At 33.8% G+C, this 13,008-nt stretch overlaps 1 protein-coding gene across 1 annotated transcript; it reads right to left on the reverse strand.

Annotated features, from left to right (window-relative positions):
• Positions 1-1,342: 1,342 nt before the first annotated feature.
• LOC145053396 (uncharacterized) lies at positions 1,343-3,209 on the reverse strand. The gene is made up of 3 exons (XM_079001435.1): positions 2,660-3,209; positions 2,291-2,568; positions 1,343-1,603 (listed from the first exon to the last, which is right to left on the reverse strand). Exons 1-3 carry the CDS (start codon positions 3,207-3,209, stop codon positions 1,343-1,345), a joined length of 1,089 nt encoding a protein of 362 aa, XP_078857561.1.
• Positions 3,210-13,008: the final 9,799 nt, after the last annotated feature.

Below are 13,008 nucleotides of genomic sequence, written 5' to 3' on the forward strand. Positions count from 1 at the left end.
GATTTATGCATGAGTTAAGATCATTTCTATGAGAATGGAATGCTATTTTGGAGTTTGGGCTTATTAGGGTCATGTAAAGTCACCAAGTCAGTGAATTTATAGATTAAGACGTTGAAAAGATCTTAGATCTGTGATTGTAGCTTTTGGATTGGAGTATTATGCACTTAATGGGAAAGTAACTTATCAGGGGAGTACGTTGAGCGTACATACAGGTACGCCCAACGTACTCACCATTTAGCTAGTATGCCTAGCATACACATTAGATATGGGCCTTGCGAGTTTTAGGCCTCAGTTTGGGCCATGCAAGGGATTTTGGTTCTTTGGGCCTTAGTGGGCCATCAGAAGTCAGATAATGTGGGCCAAGAAGATGCTTGGGCTTAAGGTAAGGCCTATTAGGGGGATTTGGCCCAATTTAGCAAATTGGGCCACTAGTGGGCTTGGAAAGCCTACCTAGTGTTGGGTTTTGTTTTGGTATTGGGCCTTGGCCCAAATTAGATAAAAGACAAAATGGACAATATGGACCCCCTTAGTCAGGATTGATAGCCCATATGTTGACTCAACATTCGTTATTTTTGATAGTTTGGGTTTTCGGTGAGACAACACTTCGGGAGTCGATACTTTAGTTCAGACCGACATTACGAGGTGCGTTATCCTCACTATATCAACAGGGTCTAAGGCACCAAGGTCGGCCCTTTATCGGATTTGTATCCGGGTATTTGCTTGATATGTTTATTGATCTGCTAGATCTACATCCTGGTAGTTAGGATGGTATTATGTTAGTGACATGGTTTAGGTCGGTATCCTGGTATATAGGATGATGTTATGTTAGTGACCAGTTAGGTCGGTATCCTGGTTATAGGATGGTTGATGTGTTAGTGATCTGTTAGATCAGTGTGATTATCTGTTAATGTACAAAGAAAATATAGTGTTCCGAAACGAAGATGAACAGTAGAATCTAAAGCATACCGAAGCTCGGAACCATTCAGAATATGAATAGTAAGTTCCAAAATGTTTCGAAGTTCGGAACCATTCAGAGCATGAACAACTACTTTGCAATTACGAAGTTGGTTTCGGAACTGAGTCTGCTTCGATCATCCCTTACCCTTGTAAAATCTGATTGAATGAAGCTTCAGGTAGGGCTTTTCTCAAAATATCAACCAAATGATCTGAGGGTCTAACGAAATGAACTTCGATGTTTCCATCCTTGACATGATTCTTAATGAAATGATATCTCAGTGCTATATGCTTCGTCTTAGAGTGTTGCACTGGATTGTGGCATATTCCAATAGCGCATTCGGAATCACAATATAGAGGGATTTGCTTCATATTCATTCCATAATCCCTAAACTGATTCTGAATCCACATTACCTTGTGGTGTACATGATGTTGCAACAATATGTTCCGCTTCATATGTAGATAAGGATACACAAGTCTGTTTCATAGATTGCCAACTAAGAAGCTTGCCATCTAGAAACTGACATCCCCCAGAAGTGCTTTTTCGATCAAGGCCATATCCACCTAAGTCAGTGTCGGAGTATACTTGCATGAAGGATCCAAAATTTGATGGATACCATAGACGAAGAGAAGTAGTCCGCTTCAGATACTGAAAGATATTCTTAACAACCAACATATGAGGTTCTCAAGGATTGGCTTGAAATCGAGCGTAGTAACACGCAACAAACATAATGTCAGGTCGACTAGAAGTTAAATACAACAAAGACCCAATCATTTGACGATACAAAGTAATATCAGTTGCTAGTTTATCAAGAGAAGGAGTGATTTTCGTTCCGAATGCCATAGGAACTTTGACCTTAGAATCACCCACCTATCCGAATTTCGCCAATAAAGTCTTAGTGAAGGCTTCTTGATTGATGAATATACCTTCTGAACTTTGTCTTATGTTTAAACCAAGGAAAAAGTTAATTTTACCCATGGAACTCATTTCAAATTTAATTTCCATTAGTCTTCGAAATTCAACTGTTAAGCTGGGATTAGTAGATCCGAAAATAATGTCATCAACGTAAATCTAAACAATCATTAGATGGTTACCTTCCTACTTATGAAAGAATGTAGGATCAACAGTACCTTGTTTAAAGTTATATTGCTTAAGGAAATGTGTCAGAGTTTCATACCATGTCATCGGTGCTTGTGTAAGACCAGATACCGCTTTATCCAAAACATTGCAATGATTCAGAAGTCTTTCATTTACAAAGTCTGGAGGTTGTTCCACATAAAATGCTTCTTCGAGTTCACCATTTAGAAATGCACACTTCACATCCATTTGATATACATCAAAGTTTTTGTGAGTTGCAAAGGCGAGAAAAATCCGAACAGATTCCAGTCTAGCCACCGGTGCGAACGTTTCTTCGTAGTCTATTTCTTCTTCTTGACAATACCCTTTAATGAACAACTGAGCCTTGTTACTAATAATATTTCCTTCTTTATCCATCTTATTCTGAAACACCCATTTCATTCCGACTATAGATGCATCATTCAGAGTGGGAACCAATCGCCTTACTTTATTTCGTTCAAATTCATTGAGTTCTTCTTGCATAGATTGAACCCAATCTGCATGATCAAGAGCAATTTTAATAGTTTTATGATCAATTTTAGAAGTGAAAGAATTAAACATGCAAAATTTCAATTTTGAAAATAATGCAGTTTCTTTTGCTTTTTTGTTGAGCTTGAGTAAGATCACCTAATGAAGAATCTCCAGTCACCTGAGATGGTGGATGATCTTTAGTCTTTTTCATCATTGGAGGGTAGTTTTGATCATAAGCTGGATCAACATAATCAAAAACTTCTTCGAATTCAGATTGCACATCCAAATCATTATTTTCATTCTCCCCCTGGAAGTTTGTGTGAGACTCGTCGTTCGGAATTGAACTCTCATCCTGGAGTGCAGAATCGGTAATGAGGTTTGGAGTGGAACTCTCCTCCTGGACGGAGACATCAGAAGGTTCTCGATGAGGTTCGTTTGGAATTGGTTGCTTATGAGGATTCTCATTGTCTTCAATAGCCTTATTGATAATCTTTATTAATGTATCTTCTTGATTATCCTTGGCCTTCAATTTTGAGAAAATGGCTTTAACAGGTTCATCAAACAAATTTAGAAATTCCTCATATAAATTCATAATAGGAATCGTCATAGAAATTGTTGACAGGAAGATTTCCCCGGACTGACAATCTTCTTTCTGATATTTCTTCATATAGTTATCATCAAAGGTAACATAGTAGCTTTCTTCAACTTATTTTGATCATTTGTTTAGAACCCGATATGCCTTTGAAGTTAGCGAATATCCCACAAAGATTCCTTCATCGGCGTTTTCATCAATTTTGTTCCGATTTCCTTTGGAATTGAGTAGAAAGCACCTGGATCTAAAGACATGAAAGAATTTAACATTAGGTTTCCGATTGTTAAGAATTTCGTATGGAGTAATCAGAAAATGCTTATTAATGTAAGATCGGTTCTGCGTAAAACACGCGATTGCAACAACATCACCCAGAAGTACAAAGGTAGATTTGCAAATGAAAGCATAGTTCTCGCAACTTCACAGAGAGACTAGTTTCATCTTTCAACTACACCGTTCTACTGTGGAGTGTAAGGTGATGAGAAGTTGTGAGAAATCCCTTTGCCAGTTAAAAGTTCTTCAACTGTATGATTTTTGAATTCCGAACCGTTTTCATTACGAATTTTCCGAACATGCTTTCGTAATTGGAGCTCAACCTGCTTGCTAAAATCTATCAGCTTCTGAGTTGCTTCAGATTTCTATCTATGAAAAAACACCCAGGTAAATCTAGAAAAATCATCAAAACAACCAAAATATATTTTTTACCACCAGTACTTTGAATTCTTGAAGGACCACAAAGATCAACGTGCAATAATTCTAGTGGCTCAATGATTTTGGTGTTTATGACCGATGGGTGACTCTTTCTGCTTTGTTTTCCGAGCTCACCAATTACAAGCTTGTTAATATCCTTGAAGTTCAGATGGGAAAGCCTTTTGTGCCATAGCCAACTATCATCCGAAGATGCTTTTGTAAGCAAGAAAATAAATGGTTTCCATTTGATCGGATTCAAATTCAAAGGATACTCCTCTCACTTCCTTTTTGACTTTAGAAGAACCGCTTTTGTTTTCTTCTCTATGATTTTAGAACCTTCTTCATCAAAAGACACCTTTAGACCTGTACCAACCAATTGCGAAATACTTATTAGATTGTGTTGCAAGCCTTCAACATATGATACCTTCCGAATTGAGAATTCTACATTCGTTATCATTCCAGATCCTTTTATCTCTCCAGTAGCGTTGTTTCCAAACTTCACTCTTCCGCCATCTTTTAAAGACCGAAACTCTCTTAGTTCTTCTTTCTTCCCAGTCATGTGACGAGTACAACCTCTATCGATGTACAATTCGGAATCATATTGTTCGTCATGCATAACCTGCAAAATTTAGAGAGTTTTAGGAACCCAAACCAACTTGGGTCCTTGTGAGGATTTCTTTTTAACATGAAATATTTTTGTTTTGTCAACCCAAAAGTATTTTCTTTTCAAAATATGATTAATCCCCTTTTCCATTTTGAAAACTTCAACCTTTTGTCACAAAGATTAACTTTAACCCAATTATCTTTTCGTTGAACGTATTCACTAAACTTCGAAGCCATTCTTTTTTAAAATTATTTTTCCTCCTTTTTCAATTTTGCTTCGTACTCTTTGATAGTATTTTTGGTTTCGAAGCAATTTTGCTTTTACCCTTAAAATCTTGGGATTGACAATTGGTTTTGAAAACTGTGGTTTTGAAGAAGGCTTTGATTTTGGATTCAGAATTAGAGATGAATTCACATTTTGATTAGAAGATCATGCTGAGTTAATAGAACTTTGATTGTAATTTATATTTTTCCAAAAACGCTTTCTTTCTTTCAAATTCTTTCTATATCTAGCATTCAATTGTCTTTTCTTAGCAATTATCTCTTTAGCAGATTTGTGAATGTTAGCTTTCGGTTTTTCCTTTCGGACTGGCTTTTTGTTTTGTTCCGAAGAGGTTTCACTAGAAACTCTTTTGTCCAGCTTGGTGCGGCCTTTCCGTAACAAAGATCCACACGATTCAATGATTCTGAAATGTATTTTCCGTTTGTTTTCCAAGAGGTCATTTCCGAAAGACATTTTGTTTCATCCGCATTATCTATCGGCTTTGACCAGAAGAACTCATCAAAACCCTTCGCATTATCATTATCAACTAGGGACATTAATTCAGATGTATGTTCATTCCTTGCTTTACAAAAACTTGATTCGGAATTGTTTGTACTTTCGGAAAAACTATTGCTTTTTCTTTTAAAACATTAGAACCTTTATTTTCTACAACACGAACAAATTCAATTGAGTTTTCTGAAATCAAATTTATCTTTGGTTCATCACAATTTTGTACAAAAGCAGAACAATCAATTTTGTCCTCTACATGAAATTTATTCATTTTGTTTTCATCGAATTCAGAAATATTCTCAGGATCAAGAGTATTTTCCGAATTCAACTTCTTTCATAATAAGCCATACTTCTCTATAGAAGTTAATTTTATTTCTTCTCTATCCTTATCATTTAACATTTCTTTCAATATATTTTTGTGTTCTTTTGACTGAATGTATTCCTCAATTTTCTCAAGTCCAACCCTATATGAATCAAAAACATCATCTAAAGAAACAATCGATTTCCATTTATAGCAATCAACATCGATTTCAACCTCTTTCAATTCAAGAAAGGATAAAATCATTTTATGCAAACATTTCCCTATTTCACAATCCAAATGCAGTTGAGTAACATGAAAATATAAACGCTTAGCAACTAAACAAAAAATATTCCTCTATTTCAAAAGTGCAATACTATCTCTTTTAAGGTAAATAGCATCATCTCTTGATTTAGTAAGCACTAATTCCAATGTCTCTATTCTTAATCTTCTCTCTTCACTTTTAAATGTTACCTTGTTAAGTTGATCGTTCAGATTAGAATTACCGAGACGAGTTCTTTTTAAACTATCACTAAAATTAGAAACAGTATATCATAAGTCATCTAATTCTGAATCATAACAAGACATAGAAATGTTAAGAGATTTGAGAATAGAATGTACCTTATCAACCACCTTCTCGCACTCTTTATCTTGCTCTGAGACTGTCTCACAGTAAAATAGCTCTTAGAAATTTTTCCGTCATCAATTGCATATCCCCTTGATTCTGAAATACCATTCTGAACCATCAAGCACTTGCCTTCATACCCCTGATTCTATGAATTCACCACAAAGCACCCACCATGTGTGGGTTTCCTAACCTCATCATCCTCTGAGTCTATAGATCACATCTCGACTCGTCTATCATCACTTTCTTCCTGCACAATCAATGTTGGTTTCGTATTTGATATGTTCTTCTTTCTAAGTTCCTCTATATTCTGAACATTTTACACTCCATCTTTCTCTTTTTCCTTTCTTTCATTCTGCTTCCTCGGCAAGCATTCATTCGCATAGTGATTCTTGCCATGACAATAATTACAGTCATAACCCGAACCACCTAACAATTTCTTTTCCTTTTTCTCTTCATCATTCACAGAGTTCTTGAAACTTTCCTCTCTTGACTTTTCCGAGCTGGAACTGCCCTGTTTGAACTTATTGTTGTAACGGGAGAAATTCTTCTTAAAGAACTTCTTGGGATTGGACACCATTAGAGCCTTTTCCTCTTTTGAGATTTCACTATCCGAAAAGTCAGATTTAGAATCTTCTTCTGCTGTCTTCTTTCCTTTCGCAACCAATGTCATGGATCCAACACTAGAAACAAGCTTCACATCCCTAGAAACTTCATATTCGTGATGTAACGTCTGTGTCTCTGGGCTTTTCATTATTGTTGATGTAATAGTCTAGGTTAACCTTTGTAAACCGTTTTGAAATAATAGAAGTGTATTATTTGAGTATTATGTGTTTTGTGCTTAACTGTGTGACTTAATTGAATTAAGTATGAAAATAAGCATCAAAATTAAATATTAGATAAACCCGGTATCCATGGATAATGTTTTAGTAGTTGAAACGAGGTTTCCGAATATATAAAGAATGCCAAAATCCGAGTTATAACGAAGAAGTTATGATCTGTCGAAGTTTCGCGACAGAACCGGCACGACGCTGAATGACGTAAAAAGTGAATTTACATTAGAGCGATATTTAGCCCTAGTGATCTAAATGAATGTTGTAGAGTTCGTTAAACCGGGAGCGTACATAAAAAGAATGCCCAAATCTGACTTCGTATGAGGAGGTTATGATTTTTCTAAGTTTCAGCTTAGCAGTATGCAGCCCGAAACTCGAATTCAAGATCGAGTGATTGTTGGTTGAAACAATCTAAACGAGAATCGAAGATCTCGTTGATAGTAGTGCATTGGTGAAAAGCCAGATGAAAACGGACGTCAGATGAAGAAGTTATGAATTTATAACGGAGTTTTCCAGTCTCGGCGTACTAAAAATAAGTAATAAAAATAAAGTCAAAACTAGCCGACGAAGTCTAAACGAAAGTTGTAGGGTGTAGTCTCACCTACGCGTGGATATAAAGAACGTCGAAAACGGAGTTCGTATGAGGAAGATATGAATTTTTGAAGTTTATTAAATAACTAATATATTAAATTTAAATATAAATTTGGATATTATCCAAAGGGGGGGGGGGGGGGGGAGTCACCGGGCTTATCTGGGTTACGCCCAGCGTAATCGAAAGTTCCAGTCCCTTATAAAGGGAAGTCGAGGCTGCCGATTTCTTTGCTCATTTTCTCTTATTTCTCTCTCGTTTTTGCATCATTTTTCGTGCAAGAAATATCCCGAAGCCCCGGTATCAATTGCGAGCTCCGAAGATCCCGAGAAGTGCAATTCCTGAGCCGAAGCTCTGCCCGCGAGAAGCCAAATTTTGTGAAGATCTTCCAGATCTACCGAAGAATACTACTTCTACAAGTCGTAGTACTGTCAGATCATCTTTTGATCAAGTGAGTGTGTAGTTACTTTCTTCTAACGCATAATTACAAAGTATTTTATACAAAATACGTGTTATGTGTATATTTTCTTGTTATATGTGTGAATGTATATTCACATTCTTCTATCTCATAGATATGATTTATTCTCTATGAAATACGTGTTATGTGTATGTGTCTCATCTGTTGTTTGGAATATGTATTGAATGAGAATGCTATGCAGGTTTTAAACTATGTATAAAAATATATATTTTTATCTACTAATATGTTGGGTAGAACATGGGTAGATAGTTGATGTGTGATAAACAGATGAGAGGCCTCGATGTTGTTGTTGTTGATCTAGTTATTCAGTGGAGTATGGATAACGACCACAGACTCTTTCTAGACAGTCCTGTGGAACGCTGGCAAGCTCATAACTTGTAGGTGTTGTGAACGATGTGTTCACCGATGTACTCTATCCTCCTCGTGGTTGCCTTTAGGACATCTACTATTGAGGAAACCTCTTTGCAGTAATGTAAGTCCCGATGAAAATCCTAGATTAGGTCCCTTGAGATAGATGTTGTTTTAGGGACGTAAAGTGAGGATAACGGGAATGGGTAATCGGGTTATTGTTGGTTGGTGAAATTAAATATAATTATTTATTGTGGGCTGAAAACCTTATATGCTCACCAGGCTCCCAAGCCTGACCCACTCAGTTTTGTTGTATTACAGGTAGTGGCGCGAGAGCATAAGTTGGTTGACTTATCAAGATCTTTTGATATTAGACCAGTTGTTATATGTAACTGTTGTATGGTCTATCTTTTGTTGTTTATGCTTTTGGTCTGTTTATCGGAACATGACATCCCGAATATTGTTATATAATGAAAATGCATCTCTTGATGAAATGCTTTGATAAACTTTATTTTATCATATTTTGTTTTGGGAACAAATTCCGCAACTCTTTTAAATCAATGGATTTACTCTGAAATTATTTTAAAAACATAAATTAAAACGGTCTTTTCTGGCCGAGATTTTGGGGATGTCACACGTGAGATCTTAGAATACCCACAAGTTTGGCCAACGAATAGCTTTTAAATTGTTCCTGTGACTTAACAGTGGAAACAATAACCTTCCACTTGGATCTAAGTCCATTCATGAACGTGACTTTTTGTTCAATAACTTCACGATTTAGATTGTTTTTGAGCAGTTTGCTTAACAAATGATTGAAGCGATTGAACTTTTGATCTAGATTTTCATCATATTTTTGTACAAACGCTCCAAACTCCGATAAGAGCATTGTTTGCACAGAGTGTTCTAAATCAGCATCACTTGAATATAAATCCTTCAGCCTATCCCAAATACCTTTTGCAGTATCACATGCACTAACAAGACGAAAAGTGTTTAAAGGAAGAGCAAATTGAATTATTCTCATGGCTTCTATATTGCACATTAGCTTATTCTCCTCATCATTTGGAACATTATTATGTTCAATAATGAGTGCATTATAACCAACCAGAGTTTTGATTGCTTGGTTGGTAACCAAATACGTGAACGTTTCCTGCGTTATTGCCTGCCATATAGTAGAACCATGTTCTACGATTCCAAGAACGTAGTCTTCAAAGTGAAGAGCACAGGCTTCATAATCTTCTGGAAAGAGGATTGGAATTTTTGTCGTAGATCCAATGTTGCTTGAGAGATTGAACGAAAGAGCGTGAGGATCTTCGTTAGGCATATTATCACAAATTCACTAAAACAAATATAGAACCAGATGTGTAAAATGTGAATCGAGTTCAAGGGAAGAACAAGAGATCTAGATCTGGAATCTACAATCGATTGAGATGATTGAGACAATAAGAACATATCTGAGATTAACGTAAAACCTTAATAAAACCCTATACTTGACAAAAGAATATATAGTGAATTAATTACACCATCTTCTGCTCTGATACCAATTATGAAAACAATGAAGATCGATAGATTCTATATTAATAACGTGAATTAAAGACAAGAACAATGAAGATCAAAAGTGTGCCTAATACTTGGATTACAACGGGTGTAGAAGAGTTCTCAAAGATGGAACTTCTCTGTGAGAGCGTAGAAATGACACTAGGGTTCAAAAGCGTAACCCTAATATGTTACATGCATGCATTATATATAAACTAGACTAGATAGCAGATCCGAAAATAGACAAGCCCACTTCGGAATAAACAACACTATATAAGTACACATTTAACACAATACATTATAAAATATAAGCAATAACTTTTTGGTAAAAGACAAGAAGAATTCATCTAGTCCAAAATATTGTACATGACTTATTAATTCATACCATATGAATTATATAATATTACTTGCTAATGGAAATTAATATGTCCTAGAAATAAATAATTTCCAATTTAATTATAAGAGTTTATTGTATATTTATTAAAATCAATTTCTAATAAATAATCAATTGTATTAAGTTGTTACTGTGACCCATTAATATCATATGTTAATTAGCAATATCACTTCAATATGATTCTTGAGCATACTAGATCTTTCATGCAGCTTCCAAACCCCCCCCCCCCCCCCCCCCCAACGCCCCCATGCTTCAACGTTTTTCGAGAATAACATTGTAAATACTATGAGGTGCTTAAAGGTAGGATATATATATATATATATATATATATATATATATATATATATATAGGGCCAGCCCTAAGGGTGTGCAAAGTGTGCAGCCGCACAGGGCCCCGAAAAAAATAGGGCCTGAATTTTAGCAAAAAAATTATACTTAATATATGTATATATATTAATTTGTTCAACCAAAAAAACAATGTTTACTTAGCTCAGCCGGCTAAAGCGCTCGTTTATGTGCACATTTTTTTGTTTGGCGTTAGTTCGATCCCACGTATATCAATTTTACATCTTTTTTAAGTACGAAGTTACATTCTTGGCCCTTCAAATTTAATAATTGTTTTTCGTTTAGTAAATTAATTCTCATAAGTTGCAATCTTTCTAACTTTGATAAATTTATATTTGGATTCATTTAATCAATTTAATAAAAAAAAATTTGGCGTTAGTGTGATGAATTTTATTAAGAAAAACAATTTTTTTTTTATTAAATTGATTAAATGGAACCAAATGTAAATTTATTAAAGTTAGAAAGGTTAAAATTGCAACTTATTGAAATTAATTTACTAAATGAAAAACAATTTTATATATATATATATATATATATATATATATATATATATATATATATATATATATATATATATATATATATATATATATATATATATATATATATATGGACTTAAATAGGATCCTCGCAACTCTTCAACATTTAGCAATATAAATTTGTGACTATAAATACATATGGTTGAACGGTACGTAGAGAACAAACAATTTATTAAGATTCACGAAGGAAAAACATATCCACAAATGGTTATTGATACCTATTAGACGAGGACCGTAGACACTATCTTAAATTGTACATGTGAATATGTATATAATATCATTAATAGATTATCTATTTGTTTTATGTCATTTCAAGAATCCTTACTCATTTACATACGATTTTAACGAAATATACGGCCATTTGATTAAAGTTTGAGAAAAAGGGTTTCATAAATATATGAAAACTCATGGTCATTTCTGTGAATAACAATGTTAGCATACTTTTTTTTTTTTTTCTAAATTAGGTATGCGACTAAAATATAACAGTTGACAAACATTTAGTTATTTACAAAACTAATGAGTTCATGTAAACAGCACTCATAATTTCTAACTTTATGTTATTTAAAAAAAAATCCACTTGTCATGCCGAGTAAAACACACAATCGATTTTATATTCTCATTTTGAATACTATTTAAACTAGTTTATAACCCGTGAGAATCACGGTTAGAAAATTAATTAAACTTTTTAAGTAAAAACTCAAAACTATTAATTAATAATTTTAAATAACTTATTAATTAAAAGATATTTTTTAGTTATATATAAAATTATAATCGTTGATTCAAATAAATACATAAATTATATCATCTTATAATTTGTATAAATTTTATTTTATTATAATTGGTATAAATTTTATTTTATTTTTATTCTAATATTATTAATTTAATGTAATTAAAATATGATTTAAATTTTAAAATTTGAAATAGAGAATTAATAGATTGACAAGTGTCATGATATTAATTACAATGTCTAACATGATGACACATGACAAAAGAACTACTCTTTTATTAGTATAGGGAAATTAAAAAACATTCATAGTCAAACATGTGGTGATTTGTGGCAAAACAAAAATCATAATTTCGCTAGGCTACCAACAAAAGTATAAGCATTGTGTAAAACATTAGTGAACAAAATTTAGTTCTAAAAATATAAGAATTCATCCATAACTATCAAAAGAATATATATATATTAAAATATATATTTTATCACAAAACAAATAACCGATCTAGCCATGTAATTAATCTTAACGACTTGTCTTTTCGGCCCTGTTCGATTGTGCATCACGCGAATTGGCCCACAATTCCCAAAAGTTTCGGGTCCCCCCTTTGGCGTGCTGTTTGCCTACATGTTGGAGCTTTACATGCTACATGGCAACCTTTCATTGCAATGCATATTCTCAAGTTAAAATTAGTCAACGATAATACAATGCATTGATGCAAACGGCTTTTATATTTATTCTTTTTAGAGAAAATCACAATAATAGGTAGTAAGAAAAAAAACCTTGACTTTTAGTAGGGGCTATGGAATGTTTAAACCGGTGTTTGGTGTGGTTAAAATAGGATGGTGAAGAAAAAAAAATCTCTATGGGTTAAAGTATCCATATCTCTTTTACATCTAACAATATCTCTAATTATTAATATAGCTTTTATTTTTTTTTCTTAAATAATCATAATAATAACATAATCATTTTACTATTTTATTAGAGAAAATTACAAATTTATCCAAATACATTAATTACATTGTGAAAAATAGCTAAAAAAACTCAAATTACAAAATTAGCCCTTAAAATCGCAAATAGATTAAGCTCATCTGTGATTTCGCATTTCCATCTG

This window comes from Lactuca serriola, chromosome 1, assembly GCF_051521515.1.
Source record: "Lactuca serriola cultivar US96UC23 chromosome 1, Lser_US96UC23_V15, whole genome shotgun sequence".
Taxonomy (NCBI): Eukaryota; Viridiplantae; Streptophyta; class Magnoliopsida; order Asterales; family Asteraceae; genus Lactuca; species Lactuca serriola.